This window comes from Squalius cephalus, assembly GCF_949319135.1.
Source record: "Squalius cephalus genome assembly, chromosome: 13".
Taxonomy (NCBI): Eukaryota; Metazoa; Chordata; class Actinopteri; order Cypriniformes; family Leuciscidae; genus Squalius; species Squalius cephalus.
The window spans coordinates 8644132-8669819 of NC_137134.1; the positions used below are offsets into that span (position 1 = coordinate 8644132).

At 36.1% G+C, this 25688-nt stretch overlaps 1 protein-coding gene across 4 annotated transcripts in view; it reads right to left on the minus strand.

Annotated features, from left to right (window-relative positions):
- The window catches only part of rubcn (rubicon autophagy regulator), a 24611-nt gene extending 4105 nt beyond the window's left edge, over positions 1-20506 (minus strand). Inside the window, exons 1-17 of one of the 4 annotated variants that reach the window (XM_079891213.1) lie at positions 20352-20502; positions 16986-17139; positions 16337-16420; positions 16084-16243; positions 15895-16001; positions 12655-12832; positions 12055-12438; positions 10759-10806; positions 10216-10311; positions 7493-7605; positions 7204-7402; positions 4648-4752; positions 3972-4046; positions 2039-2096; positions 1799-1931; positions 217-362; positions 73-137 (exon numbers count right to left, since the gene is read on the minus strand). In XM_079891213.1, coding sequence (XP_079747339.1) covers positions 73-137; positions 217-362; positions 1799-1931; positions 2039-2096; positions 3972-4046; positions 4648-4752; positions 7204-7402; positions 7493-7605; positions 10216-10311; positions 10759-10806; positions 12055-12438; positions 12655-12832; positions 15895-16001; positions 16084-16243; positions 16337-16420; positions 16986-17139; positions 20352-20491 — 2245 coding nt within the window. In that variant the 5' untranslated portion in view covers positions 20492-20502. Of the gene's footprint in view, positions 1-72; positions 138-216; positions 363-1798; positions 1932-2038; positions 2097-3971; positions 4047-4647; positions 4753-7203; positions 7403-7492; positions 7606-10215; positions 10312-10758; positions 10807-12054; positions 12439-12654; positions 12833-15894; positions 16002-16083; positions 16244-16336; positions 16421-16985; positions 17140-20351 lie in introns of all 4 variants that reach the window. The other 3 variants (XM_079891214.1, XM_079891215.1, XM_079891216.1) reach the window with 3 other exon arrangements.
- Between the last annotated feature and the right edge of the window lie 5182 nt (positions 20507-25688).

The following is a 25688-nucleotide window of genomic DNA, read 5'->3' on the forward strand; positions in this document are numbered from 1 at the left end:
GAGAAAGCACTCAAGTCAACCCACGTGTTCAAGTAAAGCAGGTTATTTGTGTTGGGCATCTGCGTTCTGTACCTGGATCGACGCGAATGCCACAGCCAGCGCAGCGGTAGTTCTGCTTCGCCACCACCACTTTCCTCCTGATAGGATCAATGGAGAGATATAACAGATACAGGGTCATGTACTAAAGAGAATGAGACTGAATGGTGATGGTCTTACTTTGGAGGAGGGTGAATGTTGAAGATGATCTGTGGTCTAGGAGGAGCCCACTCCAAGTTTCCTCGGACTCGGATGCGTAACTTGTAAATGTCTGCGTGTTCGCCATCGTCCGGTGAGATGGGAAGAGAATCTGGCATTGGAAGAAGCTGTAAAACAGAAAAATCCAAATTTTAAGGCAAGATTTTAAGCTATTTTGCTTCCATAACATGTCTTCTTTCAGTCTAGTGGAAAGAAAACATCCAAAATGCACACTAAAGTGTTTGTTCGATTCAATTTTATATATATGCATCTGTAGATTTCAATTATAATACATATATTAAAGGCAGTTTTCTCGTAATGAGTTTTTTCTCCTGAACTGAGACAGAAATCAGGGGTTTGCTCTAGTGTTCATTTTGTTCATGAAATCGATGACGAAAAATGTACGTCAAAGACTAATGACTAAGACGAGACGAGGCAACATTAACGTCATTAAGACTATATCAACATGCAATATCATTGACAAAAAAGTTTAAACGAAAATGAATACTTGAATAAAGTCGTTATTTTTGTTGTTTTTTGCGCGCAGAAAGTATTCTCGGCGCTTGATAAACTTAAGGTTGAGCCACTGTAGTCACTTGGACTATTTTAACGATGTCTTTACTAACTTTTCTGGGCCGGCAAGTTTCGATCCCAGTGGGAAAGCTCTCAGATTTCATCAAAAATATCTTAATTTGTGTTCCGAAGATGAACCTTACGGGGTTGGAACAACATGAGGGGAGTAATTACTGACAGAATTTTCGTTTTTGGGTGAACTAACCCTTTAATGTTCTGCGATTAATCAATTGGGGAATTGTGTGACATCTATTATTTTTTTTATATTTTTACCGTATTCACCCGTTTCACGCTTGTTTCCACCATGGAATAAACAACAAAAAAAGTTAATTGCGACTTTTTATCTCATAATTCTGACTTTTTTTCCTCACAATAGCAAGTTTAAATATCGCTTTGGGCTTTATAACTAGCAATTCCGAGTTTATCTCACAATACTGAGGAAAAAAAGTCTGAATTGGAAGATACAATATCGCAGTTCTGAGAAATTCACCATTGAACTCACAATTCTGTCTTTTTTCCAGCAATTGCAAGAACTTGCAATTCTCATAACTTGCAATGACTTTATAACTTGCAATTGTGAGTTTATATCACAATTCTTTATATCTCAATTCTTGTGAGATATAAATTCAGAGTTGCAAGTTATAAAGCCCCAATTGTGATTGCAAGGAAAAAAAAAGTGTGAATTGTGAGATAAAAAGTTGCAATTACCTTTCTTTCTTTTTTTAAGTGGCGGAAACAAGCTTCCATAGTCTTGCCTTGATAGCATGATAAATTATTAAATAAACCATTATTTTCCAATATTATCAGCACTGGCCATTAAGTCAAGAAGATGTGTAATAGCGCCCCCTACTGTACAACACTGAAAACATGGAAAATTCCATCAAGCCCTACTCAGTTGACCACTAGTACAGAAAACACTTCACACATGGAAGCGTAAATTTGTATATTTGCATAGAGTCTGTTTCAGGCCTAAGGATGTAAATGCAGGTACTTTTTGAGGGGCGTCCTGCTCAGGAACCAGCCAGTCGAGCTCGGAGGCGGCGGGCAGCTGCATGCCCTCGAACTGCCTGAGGAGACCCATCGCCACGGACTCGGCAGAGTTGGACTGCAGCATGGACGGAGAGCTGTGACCAACACACAGAAGCATCAGTCAATGATGCCCAAACAAAAAGACAATGAAAATGGAGTCTCTTCAAATGCAGAGTCACTGAGAGGTTTCAGAAGTGCTTACATGGAGTCTGAGCTGAGGAAGGATCTGCTGCTGGACACACAGCGTTTGATGTCTGCGTCTGAGAACAACGAGATGAAACACTCAATGCTTCCTCCAATGAGAGCTGTGCGCCAATACACCAGTCATAATGTGACCGTTTTGTATTATTTTTATATTATTGAGATGTGATTAATTCTTAGTGTCCCTAAAATATTTAATAACTTTATGAATATTGTGCAAATGTTTAGCACACAATAAATGTCATTTTAAAAGATTTTGAATATATAAGGCCAGACAAAAAATATATATATAAATTCTGAGTATATGTATATACATGTACTGTATATAATAATAATTATAAGTATAATGTATTATATTAATATTTAATATTTGTTTTTAAATAATTTAAAAATTTCATTTCACATTTCATTATACTTATTATTATAATACTGTTATATATATATATGTGTGTGTGTGTGTGTGTGTGTGTGTGTGTGTGTGTGTGTGTGTGTGTACATACAGGTGAAACTCGAAAAATTTGAATATCGTGCAAAAGTTAATTTATTTCAGTAATCAACTTAAAAGGTGAAACTAATATATTATATAGACTCAATACATGCAAAGTGAGATATTTCAAGCCTTTATCATACAGCTTATGAAAACCCCAAATTCAAAATCTCAGAAATTTAGAAAATGTTCATAAGCTGTAAGCCATAATCATCAAAATTATAACAAATAAAGGCTTGAAATATCTCACTTTGCATGTATTGAGTCTATATAATATATTAGTTTCACCTTTTAAGTTGAATTACTGAAATAAATGAACTTTTCCACGATATTCAAATTTTTCGAGTTTCATCTGTGTATATATATATATATAAAATGTTAAATTATATAGATGCTGAGTTTTATAAAGAAAATTGTCTAATATATATATATATATATATATATATATATATATATATATATATATATATATATATATATATATATATATATAAATATATATATAAATAAATATATAAATAAATAAATAAATACATATATATATAAAATTGTCTATATATATAGTATAATTGTATAATAATAATAATAATAATAATAATAATAGAAGGTTCCATTTTAAAACACGTTATATATATATATATATATATAGATATAATTATATATAATATATAACTTCTATATATAAAATAACTATAAAGATATAACTATATAGATGCAACTAGTTATATATAATATAATATTTAAAAGTATATGTTTATGTGGTTATATATTGGTTTATATATTATATATAAACCAATATATATAATATATTTACTGGTTTATATATATATATATATATATATATATATATATATATATATATATATATATATATATATATATATATATATATATATATATATATATATATACATATATAAAATGTATATTATATTTAAAAAAATATAACTAGTTGCAAAGGATTGATCAGTTTTCATTTCCCAAATGTCCTGCATCCTAAAATTACATAACAAAATGGTATCAATCCCAATAACCATAAAGACAGAAAGCTGATTCATGGCATTGGCTATGAATAAAAGCTTTAAGATAAGAAAACTACAGATTTAATGATTAATATTAACAAAAAGTGATTCGGCCACATTATTACATCCATTCTTATCATCTTATCATTCTGCTGCTAGCAGTGCTAAAGGTGGCAGGTTTATTGGTTAGTGCCATAAATAACAGACAGCAAGCGGCGACATGGCAAACAAAAGGCTGATACGTCATGCATAAAGACACACGGGATGGGATGAGGGGAGATGAACAAGCAAAGCCAAGGAAAAAGCAGAAACAGCTACTGCTGTAGAGGTCTAAACTCCTCCGAGCCCGTAGTCTATCATTTATCAAGCAGCAAAAGCTGAGACTGAACACATGGCTTCCCTTCGGCCCCGTCTGCCTCTGGTACCTGAGAAGAGGGACGCGAGTGACAGGGACAGGCCGCTCTGAGACACCGCCAGCAGGGACTGACCATCACTGCCATCTGAGAGACACAGACCAGAGACAACATCTAAACTAGACACATTTACGGTCTTAATAAACGTCCTGGTCACGGCTCATCAGTGCAGAAACTGCTCTTTGTTCAAAAGGCAGTGTCAAAATATATTTAAACAATGTCTTTTGCTCACCAAGGCTGTCAAAAATACAGAAAAAAAACATTAAATTGTAATAATATTTCATAATATATGTGAATATGTTGTAAAATATAATTTATTCCTGTGATCAAAGCTGAATTTTCAGCATCATTACTCCAGTCTTTCAGTGTCACATGATCCTTCAGAAATCACTCTGATTTCGCATTGACTTGTGCACTGAAGTATGATGTATTAAGTATAATAACACCTGCAATGACTATTCTGCTCTTTCCTGCAAAAACACACAAACCAAATCAAGAAAAATGTGATTCAAAGCTTCAAATTAGGAATTAAAAATGAGCATAATCAGTGTGAAATCGGTAATGAGATTGGGACACACAACACACTTCTCATCACATGACATAATGGGCAATGAAGGCAATCGTGAGGATAATTATATGATCGCAAGCGGGAATGAAGGCGTCGCATTCGGAGATCTAGAGCTCCTACCTTTGAGCTCAATGTCCTCCACTTCTCTATCCGAGCCGGAGTCAGAGGGGTGAAAGGAGTCCTGGGAGCTCCTCTGTGAGCCCCCACTGTCAACAGATGGGACCTCTGTGGGGGATAAAAGCTGAGTATATTAGGGCTTTTATAAAGAACATAAAGGCTTGAAATATGTAATTTTCTATATAATATATTAGTTTCACCTCTGAACTTTTGCACGATATTAAAATTTTTCAAGTTTCACCGAAATTGTAGCTGTAACTCTAATTGAAAGAGACTTTTTTCATGTTTAATACTGTTGCTTTAAAGAAATCTGTTGTATAAAGTGCTATATAAATAAGCGTGACGTGACTTGACTGGAGTGCAGAATTGCAGAGCTGGTAAAAACATCCAGATCTCTATGATCAGGTGCTTTCTTAACTGCTGTTTTCTCACTGCTGTCATTTTTGTTGTGCGTTTATTTTGTTAATGAGAGAAAAGCCTGCAGCAAATACAGTGAGGAAAATAAGAATTTGAACACCCTGCTATTTTGCAAGTTCTTCCACTTGGAAATCATGGAGGGGTCTGAAATTGTCATCGTAGGTGCATGTCCACTGTGAGAGACATAATCAAAAAAAAAAAATCCAGAAATCACAATGTATGATTTTTTAACTATTTATTTGTATGATACAGCTGCAAATAAGTATTTGAACACCTGAGAAAATCAATGTTAATATTTGGTACAGTAGCCTTTGTTTGCAATTACAGAGGTCAAACGTTTCCTGTAGTTTTTCACCAGGTTTGCACACACTGCAGGAGGGATTTTGGCCCACTCCTCCACACAGATCTTCTCTAGATCAGTCAGGTTTCTGGGCTGTCGCTGAGAAACACGGAGTTTGAGCTCCCTCCAAAGATTCTCTATTGGGTTTAGGTCTGGAGACTGGCTAGGCCACGCCAGAACCTTGATATGCTTCTTACAGAGCCACTCCTTGGTTATCCTGGCTGTGTGCTTCGGGTCATTGTCATGTTGGAAGACCCAGCCTCGACCCATCTTCAATGCTCTAACTGAGGGAAGGAGGTTGTTCCCCAAAATCTCGCAATACATGGCCCCGGTCATCCTCTCCTTAATACAGTGCAGTCGCCCTGTCCCATGTGCAGAAAAACACCCCCAAAGCATGATGCTACCACCCCCATGCTTCACAGTAGGGATGGTGTTCTTGGGATGGTACTCATCATTCTTCTTCCTCCAAACACGTTTAGTGGAATTATGACCAAAAAGTTCTATTTTGGTCTCATCTGACCACATGACTTTCTCCCATGACTCCTCTGGATCATCCAAATGGTCATTGGCAAACTTAAGACGGGCCTTGACATGTGCTGGTTTAAGCAGGGGAACCTTCCGTGCCATGCATGATTTCAAACCATGACGTCTTAGTGTATTACCAACAGTAACCTTGGAAATGGTGGTCCCAGCTCTTTTCAGGTCATTGACCAGCTCCTCCCGTGTAGTTCTGGGCTGATTTCTCACCTTTCTTAGGATCATTGAGACCCCACGAGGTGAGATCTTGCATGGAGCCCCAGTCCGAGGGAGATTGACAGTCATGTTTAGCTTCTTCCATTTTCTAATGATTGCTCCAACAGTGGACCTTTTTTCACCAAGCTGCTTGGCAATTTCCCCGTAGCCCTTTCCAGCCTTGTGGAGGTGTACAATTTTGTCTCTAGTGTCTTTGGACTAGTGATGAGTCGTTCATGAACGATCCGTTCATTGCGTCTGTCACGTGAAAAATGAACGAAAGACTCGGAAGGTAAAGTAATTATTTATGTTCCCTGTAAATTATTTTTGACTGCATTATAATGATTTCTTAATTCAGAATATGATCAAGATTGCGTAGGTGGATGTGTTCGGGGAATTTGCCTGTTAAAAGTATAACATTTAAAGCCCCTTAAATGAACGAAAAGACTCAAAAAAAGATTCGTTCATTTTGATGAACGAGATCGAACGAGAGAGTCAGTAAAATGATCCGAACTTCCCATCACTACTTTGGACAGCTCTTTGGTCTTGGCCATGTTAGTAGTTGGATTCTTACTAATTGTATGGGGTGGACAGGTGTCTTTATGCAGCTAACGACCTCAAACAGGTGCATCTAATTTAGGATAATAAATGGAGTGGAGGTGGACATTTTAAAGGCAGACTAACAGGTCTTTGAGGGTCAGAATTCTAGCTGATAGACAGGTGTTCAAATACTTATTTGCAGCTGTATCATACAAATAAATAGTTAAAAAATCATACATTGTGATTTCTGGATTTTTTTTTTTAGATTATGTCTCTCACAGTGGACATGCACCTACGATGACAATTTCAGACCCCTCCATGATTTCCAAGTGGGAGAACTGGCAAAATAGCAGGGTGTTCAAATACTTATTTTCCTCACTGTATTTACATATTCATCTAAATGTCGCTCTCGACGCCGGGATGTTTACTAACAGTATATCTCTGCAAAGGTATTTCCAACTTCATTTGAATCCTGAGCGAATAACAAAAAAGTATGTTTATGTTAAAAGGCCTTAAACATCCAATCTTACGATTATTAGAGGAAAGCGTTGGCTTCAGCCGCGTTCGGCGTATCTGCATTCTGCGCAGGCGGATTTTCTGCTTGAGCTGCTGGATTTCCGAGTCGCTGTCGCCCTCTTCCTCAGCCTCCTCTGCCCGCCTGCGCATGTTACACTTCATCAGCTCGATGGCCGCTATCAGAGACTCGGAGATGCTGAAGTGGGCGTTTTCCTGCAGTGAGGGGATATGAATAAGAGTTATGAAAAACAGGCATTAGATAAGAAAGAGGAATGCGGAGCGCAGTGAGGAGTTTGTGCTCACCTTTTCCAGGTCAGCACAGCTGCCGAAGTCCTGCTCGGAGAGGTAGCTGATCAGACTCTGACCCTCGGACGGTCTGCGGAACAACCCGTCCGGGACGCTGTTGTACTGGCCATCTGCAAGTACGCATGAAGGGATGCTCAACAACATGCTTATTTTAAATATTATATAAGATTGTCCTTGATAAAGAAAAGGAAACATCTAGCTTAAAGGGTAACTAAACCCTAAACCAACTTTTTTTAGTTAAAGCGACGCAGTGCCAAACGCTGCTCCTCCTGCGAGGACTCCACCACTGCAGCGGCATCTTGATGTGAGTGATCATATATATAATCACAATTTATGTTTAGGCTAAAGTTAATCCTCTGGGGTCGACAAATGCGTCGGCGCATTTTGCTGGATTTTTTCACATAGCTGCAAAATATGAAAATGCCTACAGAGAGCGCGCGCTATTGACATCAATTCGATAAAACTCATCAGATGCATGTACTTTACGTCGTTGTGACTCACTCCATTTTAGAGAGTATGACAGCAGTTCTCTCAGGTGCACGCCCCCCCGCTCACGGTTCGTCTCCGCTGGGGTCTGCCCACTTTTCTAGCATTTTTCAAATATTGCCAGTGGGTGGAGTCAGGCTCTGACCAGGGGTTTAGTTACCCTTTAACAAAATAATTAAGACTCAAAAATTGCTAGAAAATCAAACCCATATGTCTAACCAAGTTGTGTTCCAAATTTGAAGTTGAAGTATCTTAAAATTTTTTAAAAGGTTTTAAAGTACCGTATCCATGACCACGCAATGTCCAATTTCAATGTCCACTTTTCTCAGGATGAATTTTGAGTGTTTAAGCTTTCAAATGAAACCTAATTTATGATCACTAAAATATGTGATATGGAAAAAAGGCAATAAAAAAAAAGCTCTTTGTATTCATGCTATTTAATGACTAAAAGCATCATGTGGTGTATCCATCAAGTAAAAAGTAATAAAAAAAAGTATTACACCTTGAATACATGTGTGTTCATATTTTGCTCATTATTTAAACATTTCTTTTAAAATGTACTTTAAGTAAAAAGGTTTGGGAGTTGCACCACATGACATTTTACAACCAAAACTAAAAGGTCAAATTATCTGATATTTTAAGGTTGTTTTTATGCATGTTTCAGCATTTTTTAGTTGTACCACATGACTTTGATTAGATGGAGAATTTTTTTTTTAGATATTAATAAGCAGAAAAGCAGTTGATAAAGCATTAAATAATAATAATAATAATAATAATAATAATAATAATAATAAACGTTCATGCCTACTTTTTTCAAACTACTTTTTTCCTCATTTCATTCTTTATCCATTATGATATCAGGACAGTTGTACCACATGACGTTGTACAACCTGGACTAATCTTGCTATCAGAAAAAAAAAGTCAGATTATCAGATTTTTTATCTGCATGTTTCAGCATGTTGATTGTACCACTTGATTTTTGCACCACATGACTTTGACATTTTTTTTTTTTTCATTCATTAAAATATCAGGACAGTTGTAACACATGACATTTTACAACCCAAACTAATCTTGCTGTCATAAAAAGGTCAAATTATGAGTATTTATTAACCCTCTGGTACTGTTCGCGTGACACTCAAATATGACAGTTCTTTCTTTTTTTTTATTTCAATTAAATGAATGTACTATATTTTAATTCAATAATATTATTTACTTCATATTTTGTATTTTTAGGGGATTTTATGGTACTAAATTATATTTATGCAGTATAATCCATTTATGCATTATAATCCATTTATTCACTTTTTGAACATAGACCTGAAAATGAAATTTCCAAAGTAAACTGCCATAAATCTTGAATGCTTTGGAGCACAGACTGAAGTTTGGTCTCTTTTTAAAGATGACACTTAGCAGATTATTGTGAAGTGAAAAAGAGTTTAAAAAGTGAACTTGAATAATAAGTTATTGTTATGAAAATGTACAAACATACCATTTTCTATTATTATATGAAATATATATTTTCCAAAATATTTTTTACTCTAAAACTGTGAGAAAATCAAAGCCATAAATCTAAACAAGCTATGTTCCAAATATGAGGTTGATATCTCAAAAGATGAGCTTTCAGTGAGATTTTGTTTAGCCGCAGGACCAAATGTTTCCACTAGATTCATTTTCGCCTCCCATTCATTTCCAGTGCAGGACCATTTTAAATTTTCTAATCATGTCCATGATTTTTTTTGTGTGTGTGTTCACACAGCAAGTGCCAAAACCTTTACCAAGTTTTGTAGCATTTCGATGAAAAATTCTAAAAGAAAAAGTAAAAAAGTAAACAAAATAAAAATAAAAAATAAATGTAAAATGTTTTGGGTCAAAAATTCCACCAGAGTTAAGCATGTTTCAGCATGTTGGTTGCACCGCATTACTTTTTTGGTCGCACAACATGACTTTGATTAGATGGACAAAAGTTTTTAAATATTAATTGCAAATTTTAATTAAAAAATATAATTTTAAATTTTGACTCTTTCTTCATTATATCAGGACAGTTGTACCACCCTGACATTTTGTACATTTTGCTCTTAAAAAATAACTAAATGAATTTTAATTTACAAACTGAAAAAGAATGCTCATCACTGAACTGGTGTATTCAGGCAGAACTACATATTTTATGTATTTCTGAATAGATTAATAGATAGAGAGCATCACGTCATTGACCCATGAAAGCTGCATTCACTCACTGGACTCCATATAAAGTGAACTGTGGGAGCTGCTATCACTGCTCTGGGGCGAGAAAGGACCGCAGCTCTTCGAACATGGTGCAGCCGCAACAGATTCTGGGAAAAAAGCAGAAAAACATGACACCAATTATGAACAAATATGTTATATAGGATAAGGAAGCTAACAAATGCTTCTTCCTGGTTGCAGGATCTGATTCATGATGATAAACAAACAAACACCAATGATAATGTAGATCTACACAACAAATAGTGCTTGAATGTTTCTAATTAATAACAGAATGAAAAAAATGCAAAGACTGAAAAAAAACAAACAGTGACAATAAAATATTCAAAACTTCATTTCCCAGGCACAACGGTGTATTTTCACTACATAGAAATAAGAACAAAAGGGAACGGCACAGGACAGGAATGCTGTGTCACAGCTTAAAAATGATGCTGAAGGCTGAAATAAAGAGAATCAAAATAAAAAGCGGCAAAAGTGAATCATGCAAAGGTGGCAGAAATGGAGGGGTGGACAAGATGCAGCACCACGGCACTGCGAACCTGCGGCAGGGTCCTCGATAATAATGGTGATTTTCCTGTGACCACCTCCTTTACACACAGAGGAGAAAAAGAGAGAGAATAGAGTTGAAGCAGAGAATATTTCACCCTCATCCACAGCAAGACGAAAGAGCACAAGAGCTACAACAGATTGGAGCAAGGCTTGGAGATCCATTTACTGTGTTTATTTTTGCTTTTGTCTTTGCATGCAGTGTTGGGGAAGCCATTTTGAAATTTAAATCAAGATAATTAGATTGAATCAAAGATAGTTAACAAGAAATCACAACCATTTTAACTTTCATAGCGTCACGTACAGTATAAACACGTAAACACAAAACTGACGAAACTTAGAGTGGGATTTGATTTTATACATCAGAAAGTAAATTATTCATGAAAAAATTATTAGAGACTAGGAGTTTAAGCATTGAGGAATTACAGAGATTTTTACATTTCTGCACTTCTTTACATTTGAATGAAATGTTGCAAAAATGTATTTTATTTATTCTAATTTTATTATATTAAGAAAGTGAATATGAGAAATTTTGACATTGGCTTTAGGTTATAATAAAACTACCTTTGGTTGCAAAATAACTAGCTACACTATCAGAATAGTATTTATCTGACAAAAAACAATGGCATTCTTAAAAAATTGGCAGCATTAAACCATAAACTGATAATATAGAGCAATTAAAGTAGAGACAACATCCTAATTCAAATAAGATAATTAAATACACATAAAATCAGAAGAAACGAAATATTTCTATTGCTATAATTCAACAAAATAAGACATTAAATGTCAAGCATAGTGATAATAACACAAGTTAGTAATTATTTACTAATTAATTTAAATTAATTATCTGAATGAACCTTCCAAACGGTACTAGAAAGAAGACATTTTAATGCGTTTAATAACTGTTGTCTCGCTCAAGCATAAAACAAGAATTTGAAAACCTCATCAATTATGATGCCTATATCGATAACTATAATGATAACTATATTGGCGTCCACACCAACGGACAATTAAGCTATTTTTATTATAAGCGCACGCTACCATTTTCTTCATCAGTTTCATGCTAAACCTCTTTAAAGTACAGGTGAATTCTGATTGGCTGTCAATGTTTTCATGTTTTGAATGATTATTAAAACTTTATAGTTATTGTTATTGCCATAGTTGTCGTTCTTGATGTGAGCGGACTTTACGCTAATAAATGTTGTTTTATTAGTAGTTGCGACTTATAGTTAGTTTTGAACAAGGCCTTTGTTCTCGAGAACCTAATTAATGCAACTGTTTGTACGCACCATTTTTCAGTTTCTGGTTGAGGCCGGTGTCGGACATCGAGCGCATGTGTCCCCTCGAGCTCCGCCCTGTGGCTCGCGGAGCCTCTGAGAAAGAGCTGCGGCGTGGAGGGGGCGGAGCCACAGGAGTGTGGGCGTCGGCCTGAGTGCCCATGTGTTCGCTGCTCTGCGTGGAGCTCGACGAGTCGCGGCGTTTGTGCTTCCCCAGATTACCAATAGCCAGATATTCAGGCCCGTCGTCCAGATCCGCTTCCACACAATCCCGGAGGATCTCGGGCGGAGCGGGCGAGGCGGGTTCGGTGAGGGAGATCTGGGGGGCTCCTGCGTCCTGATGTCCTGTCCCGCACACCCATGGGGCACCCGGAGCACTGATGGACGGAGCAACATCTTCAACACAAACAAAGAGATTCACTGTGATTTTGAGGAATGGTCAAATTCGTTCACCGCAAGCATTGCTAACAGCCCACCTTCCATTCCCAGTTTTCCTCGCCAAACAACGGACTGTTTTCTGTCCGGGACATTTTTGAGTGTAAACAAGGCAAGCATTTAGTGTGGTAATGGAGGCACAGAGCGGCCTGTTGTTCTGGCTGTGAATCTGCTGACCTGAGCTGGTCTTGGAGAGGGGGGTGCTGGGAATCTCTGCGAGGCAGCTCTGGGACGAGGCGAGTCTTCGGGGTTGGGATATGTCCGCTGGCCTCCAGTTTCCTACGGCCCCGGGCAGCAAACACAGACTCTGGCTCTTCAGCAAACACAACGGAGGAGACTCTTTCAAATGTGAGAGCTTGAAAGACACAAGAGACAGAAGACATTGACATACACTGAACAAAATTATAAACGCAACACTTTTGTTTTTGCCCCTATTTTTCATGAGCTGAACTCAACGATCTAAGACTTTTTCTATGTACACAAAAGGCCTATTTCTCTCAAATATTGTTCACAAATCTGTCTAAATCTGTGTTAGTGAGCACTTCTCCTTTGCCGAGATAATCCATCCACCTCACAGGTGTGGCATATCAAGATGCTGATTAGACAGCATGATTATTGCACAGGTGTGCCTTTGAGCTGGCCACAATAAAAAGTCACTCAGGCATACAGTATAACATTGTTGATGGTTTAACTAACTTGGACTAACTGGCTCAGCATAATTCTCTTCAAACTGATGCGCCCACATTATAGTTGTTTAGCTGAAAGAGAAAAATGACTGTAGATTTCATTTATTTTATTTATAAAGCACAATTAAAACAACGTAATGTTGACCAATGTGCTGTACAGTCACACAATAAAATTACATAAATAAAATGTACTTTCAGACAAAACAATGACTAAAAATCATCTGTTAAGAGCCTCTTGACAATTAACCTACTGAACCAAACGCTAGGCCTAAATCTAGCAAATGTAATTTCAGGTTTCGTTTAAAATAACCTAAAGAGTGTCGGCGCCGATGGCCTCGTGGTCAGCGCGCCGACATGTAGCGCCGTTGTGCTTGGGCGGCCCGAGTTCGAGTCCCAGCTCGTGGACCTTTCCCGATCCCATCCCCCGTCTCTTTCCCACCTCACTACCTGTCAACTCTCTTACTGTCCTGTCCCAATAAAAAGACAAAATCACCAAAAAAAAAAATAACCTAAAGAGGGAGGGAGTCCAAGATGTAAAAGATGAAGAAAGATTGCGCTCATGCTAACATAGCGTCCCTTCTGGCGACACTGAGAATGCAACAGAGTTTTGTTGAACTAGGCACTGAACTGAAGCAAACTTCAAATCATGTATAATCGGTTGCAGCACAATGTGAACATTTCACAGCGCAAAAACACGATTTGTTTAAAGAAATTCTTAGTATAGTGTTGTAAATATGTTTTAAAGACGTGATGAAACGGAAGTAGTTACAGGTCTTTTCTTCAGTTTTGTGACGCACATCCCTAGTGAAATGGATTATCAAAACAGGAAAATGTAGGGTGGGTGTTTGACTCTATCCACTGTTGCTGATACTATCAAAACTGAAGGCAGATGAACGTGAGCTTAAAGGGGCGTGGCTTATCAGACTAAGGGGTCGTTTACGCAGCACCATTTTCAACTAAAAATGGAAAACTTTTTATGCGTTTTGGCCATTCATTTACACACCAGCGACGATTGATGGCCTGAAAATGCAAACCTTCGAAAACAATTTTAGCGCTTCTTTACAAAGTGACATTGCCAACTACTGGCCACATACTGTAAAAGGACCAGTTTTTACATTTTGATTTAACCTTGAAAGGTCTTTTTTTTTTTTACAAAAATTAAACATACATTGTTGAAACACTCACAATAAGATCTATAACATATAGATATATAACTATCTTTATATGTCGCATTAGACCAAATAATATGTTCAAAATATGACCTGAATAATTGTTCTCAATAAACATGAAATGCAATAAACACACGTTGGTATACCAAAAGATTTCTGTCTGAAGAATGTTCTTTTTCTCCAAATGACTTAATTTCTTATTGGACACATTGATCTTACATCAACTTTCTCTGAACGGCAGTGAGATTACAACCAGGTTTGTGAGATTATGGACCCTTTCCTATAAAACAAACACAAACACTGGCTGTTGCTAATCCTACAAATGCACAAATATTATGATATAATATGAAAACCTTTCTCAGCTTATTACAAAAGCTTTATATGGACTTTGGCCTCCATGAATCCAAACAAATTCATTCCAACTAGTGGATGAAATCCAAAACCATTGTTTGTTTGCTCAAGCAAAGTTATACATTACACTGCAGAGTCTCAGGTTTGTCAGTGCAAAAAAGGTGTCTTGAACTCTCAATCGTTGCTGTATTACAGCCAACATACGTTTAACATCTAATTAAACATTTAATCACACTATTTTTCTTCAAGTCTGAAGTCAATTGTTTACAAGTTGAGTCAGTATTGATTTGTGACTCAAGAGCAACTCGAGTTATATTCTCAGACACGAGTTTCCATCCCAGGTAGGAAAATGTGTTCAATAAAGAGAAGAACAAATATTTATCTTCTCTGTTATGCTTAATTTCATCATTTGGTTCCCAAACTGGGGTACGCGTACAAGATGCTGAGTTTTGCCGTTCATTTAATTCTACCCTGTCTTAAAATAACATGAGCATTTATTTCTAACAGGCTACATTACTAATACAGTACTACAACTAACCCTAAACCAAGTACATGTAGTTAATTAATATCACTCAGTCATAACTTATTCAAATAATTATAAATAAAGTAACTAAAATGCACCTGAAAATCAATTTAAGGGGGCAAATATTGTCCCTTATTGTCCCCTGGTGTATCATTGTATCCATTAAAACTCATCTTCGATCACTAAATATTACATATTTAAAAGTTTTTCTTAGAAAACAAAAATCTTCATGCCTTAAAATAGCTTGAATGTAACTCTACACCCTTGCCTCATTTAGTATGCACGGTTCTATGAATATGTAAATGAGCCCCGCCTCCACTCACTCACAGCAGCTCAGAGATCCACTCATTGACGATCACTAGTTTGTGGCGTCAGAAACACTAATGATTTCAAACCGCGTTTTTGAGACTGTCTTTGGTTCACTGCAGTTTTAAAGAGAAAATACTCCGCAATGGTGTCGACTTATGAATTTGCACATGGTTTGTCTTAAAGGATATTAAAAACACCACATAGACGTATAAACAACATTAAAAGCTGGATTTTCACCAGGTGTGACTGCACTCTAAGTGGAAGAGACGGGGGACGCAGAATGATGTGAAATGCCACTGTAAAGAGTTTGGAAACCACTGCTCTAAATGCATATGCCTTTGAACAGAAGAATATAAAAAGTAAATGTAAAATGTCTGACCCTGACGGTGTCTATGAGAGCCAGCATCCGAGGGTTATTCTGCTCCACCGCCTCCAGGCACTGGAACATGGCAGACACGTGCGGTTCACTCAACAGGAAGGCCACATCTACAGAAGATGACAATCATCAGTGCTATCATCACAACCAAACCACACAAGTGATAATGATGTTTGGCAGATGCTGAGATACCATTGTAGAATTTCTGTGTGTTTGCCTTGTGTTGCAGCAGTGGTTTGAGCTGGGCAGATAAGATGTGACCTTGGAGACTGTGCAAAAGCCAACGCTCAGCTTTATAACCCTCGCCGACGCTCTGAACGCCACTGCTCAGCACCGGCTCCAACTGACTGAACTGCAGAGGAAGAGAGTCAGCCGTCATTGAAGATGTCAAAACTACCATTAAGAGCTCTATCAAGTGGGAAATATCCTTTGGATTGACGAATACCTGTTCTACGTGACGGGCGAGATGAGGGCAAAGATACCGCACACACCACACGAAACGCCAGTAGTCTTTCTGTTTATAGTAAAGCTGCAAAACAAAATAATCAAGTTAGATCTTGCACCACAGTGTAATTATTCATACGTTAACAAAATTTATTTGGGAATTTCTGTTAATTTAAGTCAAAGCTGTTATAAAGATGAAAAACTGACATTAAAATAAAAAAACAATGTAATAAAAATATAGGGAGGAAAAGACTATTGCCACATCCATTTCATGTTAACTTCCAAAAAAAAAAAAAATTTCATGGATGAATCATTCACAATAAGTTCAATAACATGCATTCAGAAAAAAGGATGCAGTGAATTCCAATTTCATGCCAACTTTAAGTAAATAAAAACTATTAGAGATGGAGGTTTCATGTTGTAAATCTATAAACTAATACAATCTTCTTCCTGGTTGGAAAGGTCACAGAGGCCATTTCTAATCTAATGACAAAAAAGTAAGAAAAATTCTTCCTCGTTTGATCCGCCACAGAGATTTTCAGTGTCTAATAGTTCCAGGTAAATGAGGCTGTTGTTTTAGGACACATTCCTGGGGTTTCCGCAGGACTTTCATGAAACACAGAGACATTTCTATCTTGTTTTTACCACACCTGTTCTTGTCTGAGGCCATGGCCCAAGATGTTGTTCATGTCCTTATGCAGGCGCTGAAGACCCCCATAGCGGGACCACACATTAGGGTTGTTGGTCGACAGCAGCCCTTCAACAGTCGTCTTTAGATTCGACAGAAGTTTCCAGTGTTCCCATCTGAAACGAAATTAAACGACACATATGTAAATTGCTACTACATATTTATAAACACATAGCGTGCCTCACACTGCAACACCATTGTCACAAGAGTGTTGTGAAAAAGAAGTGCCCTTAATGTATTGAACTGTACTGAACAGATACAAATGCCTAAAAGGCATTTTTGTTAACTTTTTAAAGTACAACATAATTGATACTCTAGTAAAAAAAAATGCATGTGCTGATTTTATGAAATTATTGTAAAAAACTGCTTAACAGAGTGGACAAAATGATAACAGGGTGGAGAAAAATGATAATAGGGTGAGGAAAAATGATAATAGGGTGGACAAAATGATAAATGGGTGGAGAAAAATGATAATAGGGTGGAAAAAATGACAATACGGAGGAAAAAATGATAACAGAGTGGACAAAATGATAACGATGGAGAAAAATTATAATAGGGTGGAAAAAATGACAATAGGGAGGAAAAAATGATAACAGGGTGGAAAAAATGATAACAGAGATTCAACGATGCATTGATTTAATGTCCTAGCCCTATAACAGAGTGGACAAAATGATAAAAGGGTGAAAAAAATGATAACAGATATTCACGCTGCACTGATTTAATGTCCCAGCCATATAACAGAGTGGACAAAATGATAAAAGGGTGGAAAAAATGATAATAGGGTGGGAAAAATTATAACAGGGTGGAAAAAATTATAACACAGATTCACGCTGCATTGATTTAATGTCCTAGCCCTATAACAGAGTGGACAAAATGATAAAAGGGTGGAAAAAATTATAATAGGGTGGAAAAAATGATAACAGAGATTCACGATGCATCGATTTAATGTCCTAGCCCTATAACAGAGTGGACAAAATGATAAAAGGGTGGAAAAAATTATAATAGGGTGGAAAAAATGATAACAGAGATTCACGATGCATCGATTTAATGTCCCAGCCATATAACAGAGTGGACAAAATGATAAAAGGGTGAAAAAAATGATAACAGATATTCACGCTGCACTGATTTAATGTCCCAGCCATATAACAGAGTGGACAAAATGATAAAAGGGTGGAAAAAATGATAATAGGGTGGGAAAAATTATAACAGGGTGGAAAAAATTATAACACAGATTCACGCTGCATTGATTTAATGTCCTAGCCCTATAACAGAGTGGACAAAATGATAAAAGGGTGGAAAAAATTATAATAGGGTGGAAAAAATGATAACAGAGATTCACGATGCATCGATTTAATGTCCTAGCCCTATAACAGAGTGGACAAAATGATAAAAGGGTGGAAAAAATTATAATAGGGTGGAAAAAATGATAACAGAGATTCACGATGCATCGATTTAATGTCCCAGCCATATAACAGAGTGGACAAAATGATAAAAGGGTGGACAAAATGATAAAAGGGTGAAAAAAATGATAATAGGGTGGAAAAATGATAATAGGGTAGAAAAAATGATAACAGGGTGGAAAAAATTATAACACAGATTCACGATGCATCGATTTATTGTCCCAGCCATATAACAGAGTGGACAAAATGACAAAAGGGTGGGGAAAATGATAACAGGGTGAAAAAAAGTATAACAGATTCACGATGCATCGAATTTGCATTAACCGTGTTTGCATTTTAATGCATTGTATTTTTAGGACTTGCATTTTTATGGGCTGAAATTCAACATGGTTGTATATTTAAGCTGTGAATATTTCAATTCCAAACATTTCATACACATTTTCATTATTAAAAATTAAGGGACTGTTTCTAAAGTTACAAACTGATGTGAAATGTTGAATTTTCTGTCGAATTTGAACCAATGAATTTGTGGAAGCGAAATAAAATGGACTGAAAATTGCCTAGTTGAAAATTATATGATCTGCTTTTATACAGAAGGAATATTTTGGAAGTGAAATCTGAATATGGATTATTGAATTTTTAATAATGAAAATGTGTGTGAAATATTTGGAATTTAAATATTCACAAATTAGGCTAAATATACAACCATGTTCATGCAAGCACGGTTAATGCAAAGCATGTTTTTCAAGTTGTGCAATTCAACAAAAGCTTTTTTGTTTTAAAAAAAAACATTTGCCATTATTTTACTTCCATGGTAAACAATATGTAAAACATTGCCAATGAAATTTAAATGCACTTCTTCAACTTTAAACATAAATTACTTTCACAATCACTATGTTCACTCTGTCTCTCTCTGTTGGCTCTTCTTCTGACATAAAATCAGCCAATGAGCAAAAACAAGCTAACACAGAAGGTTTATTAAATATGATTAAATAATATTATTTTAAAAATATGATTTTTCTACTAACTTTTTTCATATTTCCCTTAACAGGATGGACATACTAAGGTTGACCACATCAAATTTAAAAGATAAAATTGGCAAAATCTAAAATATTTGAACTATAACACATTTTCATTTTATTGCAATAAACCTGCAATTAAGTGTCCAAAAACATTGCATTCAGTTCGCACTTAAGTATAATCTTTTTAAAATACATTATTTCCATACTCTTGAAGTGTAATTGTTTTTTAAAATGTTTCATCGGGTTATTTATGAGCCAAAATAACAAGAGTTTCTGTTATGTCATATCATATGAGTGTGAGTTTTTGGAGGCTCGTCGTGCAAATAACTTTGGAAAAATAACAGCATAAAATTAAATTTCGCGGTTACGTCTGCGATTTAACAGCTAATTGTGAGCGAGTCACAAGACTGTTGTTGTCATATGTTGTTTTTAAGTCGGTCTGCTGAAACCTGCTAGAACATACGATGCTGAATCGCACTATGAAGAGGGTCTGCCTCATTAATATTAATTAGGTCACGCTCCAACACTTGCGGGAGCGTCTCCCATTGGCTGATTCTGCAGAACTGACTGCCGCCACTTACTAATATCCACAGTTCAGCCAATCAGATGACAGCATTGATGAATAGCGTCTCGTGACGTGATTAATATTCAAAAGGGACGTCTATACCATAGTAGGATTTACAACTTCACTAGCCGGCTAGCTCATATGAAAGCTGCAATCGATAGCTTTCTCAGCAAACAAGATTGTTATTTCACATATATCAGTTAAATGTTCTTAAATATATATATAAACAGGAGTAAGAGGCGCTAAAACTGCTTAGTTAAGCACAATAATCTCCAAAACTAAAGCTGTGGGTCTAGCTGTCAAACTCAGGACTACTGTACATTTCAAGCGTTTTTGTTTACCTGCGCTCTCCATCTTCCGCCTCCACGGATATGTCCATCTCCACCCCAGGGAAACGGCTTGATGTGAAGTTTAGGTCAGATTTAAGCGCTGAAAGTCTCCGGACAGGTAGTAGGTGTTTCCACTGGGCGTCCTGCACCATAACAAGATAGGCGGATGTGACGACAGAGATGAGCATTCTTGAAATAGCGGAAGCAGATCATCTTTTCAAAATAAAAGTGAAATGGAGGATGGATTGAAAGCATAATGCACTATTTTGGTACATTTGAATGTCAATGTCAGCGTTCCTCATTTATGAACCCTTCGTGGTTCAGCTTCCTGCAGAACTAGTTTGATAAGCTTTTGAATATAACCTTATATATATATATGACAAATTATGGCTATTTGAGAAATGACCCATATATTATGTGTAACCTCAGTAAATGTAAACACCAGAAAAAATATTTACTAACAATTGAAAATAACTAAACGACTAAAATTCTGAATATGATTTGAAATAAATAAACGGAAACAGAGAAATTTCTATCTAAACTAATACAATATTATTCTATGTGGAAGCCATATTTTATCTCCAGCAAAGAGAAACCAAGAAAGAATCAAAACTTTAAAAAAGAACTTGAAACAGTTTTTCAACTTGTTACTCTGATGATGTTGTTATTGTTTTTTTATTGTGGCTTGTTATCTGTCTAATCCTGCTATCTGACCCTATCTTGACTAGGTCTCACTTGTAAAAGAGGTTTTAACCTCAATGTGACTTTCCTAGTTAAATAAAGGTTTAATAAAAAAAAAAAATTAATAATAATAATTAATTTTTCAAATTGGTTGTTCAAACAAATATTTGAAATTGCCTCATGTTGACCACACGGTGGCGCTGTTCAACAATATTTTCTAAATGGTCTTATAGGCGTGTTTATATCAGTAACTTCAGTACACGGACACTGAACTACAACAGGAGATATTCCACGAGTCATGTCAAGCTGACACATGAAAATCAAGACATTTAAAGGCTCTTTGCATTGACAGTTAGAGCCAAGGGCAGGATATTTCCATTTCGCTTCTGAAGGTACAATTTATGTTAGGATTGTGCAAGCTGCAACCAGTCACTACATCAAACTATAATATAATATAATATAATATAATATAATATAATATAATATAATATAATATAATACAATAGTCAGCATTTGAAGTGGATCAAAATCTTTCATCAAAGTTAAACATGAATTTTGAACAATACCCGTTCTTGTCTTATGACAATTTTGATGAACTTTTTTGATCCACTTCAAATGTTGACTACTGTATAATAATTGACTCCGGTCAGTTGAATTATTAGAGAATAATGCACACCTGGGGTGGTAATGTGGTCACGACCCGAAGCAGTTACACTTCGGGTGTGCATTATTTTCTATTATACTACAGGGCTGTTGAATGCTTGAATCTGATTGGTTGAAGAACGTTCTAAGGTGTGCATTATTTTCAGGGAAACGCACAGCTAAAGTAGTTCCAGGCGGGTCTTGACCGCATTACAGTTCCATATCACTTCGCGTAGTTAACGGTAATAACGGAAAATAGGATACAATTCATAACAAGAAATAACATGCAGCCCCATGCGCTTGATCTGGAATTTTCAATGTCTAGCTTCACAATCAATGGAAACATGCAGTTTAATTTTAATAAATAAAGTATATAGTCCTAGGCTATCTATAATCAATAGAAAATTAAACTGAAAATAGGCTAAATAAATGGATAGTCCTGCAGCACGGATTTTTATATATAACAAATAAATAATTATTGATAGGTCTACTTGTTAAAGGGGCTTTGTGTTTCATTTATTTGGCTAGTCTACTGTCATCTGTCAATAGAAAAAAGAATGAACAAATTAATTATAACGAATTGAATTAATAAATAAATAATAATATTGACGCACATGCTTTTCTGTCTCATTATTGCAACATCTCTCTATAATAACTGCATTAATAACTGCATAAAGCCGGGGACACACTTTAAGGCCGGTTATGAATGTAATTTGATACTTATGACTGATCATGACCAAACGCGTGTTCAGTGCGTTCAGTCTGTGTTCAAAGTCGGTGTTTAAAATCTGCTGCAGTCGATGAAAACAGTCAGAGAATGTGTCAGCTAGTCGTGTGTCCCAGCATTAGTCTGCTATCAGTGGCTCAAACCTCCGTTACTAACTCTAAAATGACGTTTTGGAATTAGCAACGGAGGCATTGGTTTAGATGCGTAAGAAATTAGACCTACATACAAGAGCGTTTTAATGACAAAAACTTTACAAACGTCTTGAAATACATAATCTGAACAATGTTTCGAGGTGTGGTAACTGTAGTATAAGCGGAATAATTGACTTCAGGCCGTTGAATTATTAGAAAAATAATGCACACCCGAGGTGAACGGCCACTCCGCTTCGCGTCGTGACCGCATTACCACCTCGGGTGTGCATTATTTTTCTAATAATTCAACGGCCTGTCGTCAATTATTCCTTACTTATAGTTCCAGTCCTTGATTCTGATTGGTTGAGCCGCGTTCGAAGCCGTAAATTACTCAACAAACATACATCTGTGACCGCATTACATTAGTATTACTGCGCAACTGTGATTCTTTGTTGCGGCATGTGTTGCTTAGCAACCTCTTTGGAACTACATTGCCTGGCGGAGGAATAAATACCGTTATATTTTTTGTTGCTGGTGTTTATTTTATGAATAAAATAAATATTAAAATTAATATTTTTATGGAGTAACCGTTTTATAAAAGCAATAAGCTAAACTCCGCTCTGCGTCGTGCCTAACAACACCCCTTAGCTGTTCTAAATCCACTGTAAAACACGGCTTCAAGGGCTTATTGCTTAAATAATTCAACGAACCGCAGTCAATTATTCCGCTTATACTACGGTTACCACACCTCAAAACATTGTTTGGGTGTATTTCAAGACATGTCAGGTTTTGTCCTTTAAACGCTCTTGTGAGTAGGACTAATTCCCAGTGTTTCTGTAACCTGGCATCACCATCCACTGGCCTGGCATGAACTACAGTGTTTCTTGTTGTTTTTGCAGATCCATGTAAACGGGATCGATTTGACAACGCTGTCTCTGTACGCGAAAATCGCGAACGAAAAACTTTTCTATTTTTAAAACAGTTGACGGTAAAAGTACCCTGAGGGGCTGTTTACACAACACTTTTTTCAACTAAAAACTTTCAAACTAAAACTTTCAACTAACAACATTTTATGCGTTTTGGCTGTTCATTTACACAACAGCGTTTTGGCGGCCCGAAAATGTTGAAAATGGGTTTCAGCGCAAGTTTTTGAAAACAATACCGTTAGTGTCTCCATGTAAACTACAAAAACATGAATTTGCGAAAACGGTGATGTCATGCACATATGTATTACATGTTCAGTCTATAGTTACATAGTGTTTCTTTACAAAATGACTTCGCCAACCTACTGACATAGCATGAATAATACAGCGCTTTTAAGTCGTTTTCATGTTGTCATCAGTAAAAAAACAATAATTTTTTAGTTTTTAGCACATTGTTCTCGTGTTAACGCACCCTAAAATTCATTTTTATTTGCCGCGTTTTTGGAACTCCAAAACTAACGCTCCAAAACGCGAGAGATTATTTTTCTGTACTTTTCATTTATCATTTAAAACAATATAATTATTTGTGTGTGTGTGAAACTCATCTTTAAAAAGTTAACAATTCATGTCAGTTAATATACATATTAAAACCAAAGTCTAACATCATGCAGGACAAACATTCTTCTAAGTAAATCCTTTAGTGAATGGTTGGTTTGTAAAGGTAGGTAGGAGTGTGTGTGTGTGTGTGAGATGCACAAGAATATTAGAAAACATTTAAAATAGTCTAGTTCTCAATGGAACAGTAATTTATTTCTGACAGAAAACTAAACGTTTCAAAACAGCACATTACAAGGGTATTCTTAAGATATTCTCAAAGGCTCAGTGATCAAGTACAATACATTTTGCTTGTATACTACATTTCCTTCAACAAAAAAAGAAAACCAAGCAAACCTAAAAAAAATAAAATAAAAAAAAAGTCAGACCAATGTCTTCTGTTTGGCTCAAACTGGGCAACAAAAATAAAATAAAACATAAACCAGATCGCTGCATCAATAGTGCAAGAGGCACAAAAGACATTATAAACAAAGGACATATGCCTTATAGGTACATGACTTTAAATGATATCTGTGAACTGCAAACACTTTTGCGGCTTTTATTTATGATGACGACTTATTCTTTTGAAAGAACAGTAATCAGTGTAAACTACACCTGGGAATATAAATCGTAATTTATTTTGTACATTTTCTGCAATGTAATAAACATTTGTCTGTATATCAAGTTGTACAACAACACCATGCAAATGAAAACAGATGGCTCAAATTTTTTTGTTTTGCGCGTTGCAGGGACTTTTCACTTTCCAAGAGACCAAACATCGTTCACAGACTGCTTAAGTTATTTTAATGAAGAAGAGAGAAAAAAATAAAAAAAAGCATGAGGTAAGAAAATGGTCTGATAGATCGTGTGCAGAACATGCTAATCAGCAACAAAGGATCGTTTGACGTGACGAAGTAAAAAATAAAAATGCGAGCGAGAAAATGTGCGAAGCAAAACGAATGTACACAGCTTTTCTTCTTTGGTTACAAATATGATCAAATTCACAGCTTCTTCCCCCCCCAATCCCAATCCCAATCCCAAATCCCAATCCCAGATTTGAAAATAAAGAATGTTTCAGAATTGAAAACCGGAATTTAAGTCCTCAGGGAAAGTATAGAATAAAATCCAACAGAAAAAATACTTGATAACTGATGCTCACCTGTACAACTGGCTATACTTATAATACTTTACAATCTATACACATGTACATTCAAACCCCCAAACCAATTCACCTGTACAGGACTTGTGTGCATCAGCGACGTTGTTGAAATCACCTTTAGTGTTGGAACTGTGCCATGGGGACATTATTGCCTAAAACTTATTATCTTACATTTCAGAAACCCAAAGAAAGTTTCTATATATATATATATATATTTATATATAATAGACCTCTGTTACATTGTTCAATTTACATTATGAAAATAGCAGCCCTCTAATAAATATATGCAAACAGTAAAACTAAACAGACGAAAGGACTTAATCATGCACGCCGGCTCTGGAAAACACACCAATCTCCCAAGCTTTTCCATGCTAGTTACCCTCCATTTCCATTGTTAGCTTCCACTTTTCTCTTTTCTACCGAACTCTTTCCCAATCGCCTGCACCAAACGGCAATCTTAAGAGCCAAACCAAATTTGCTTCTCCCAAAATG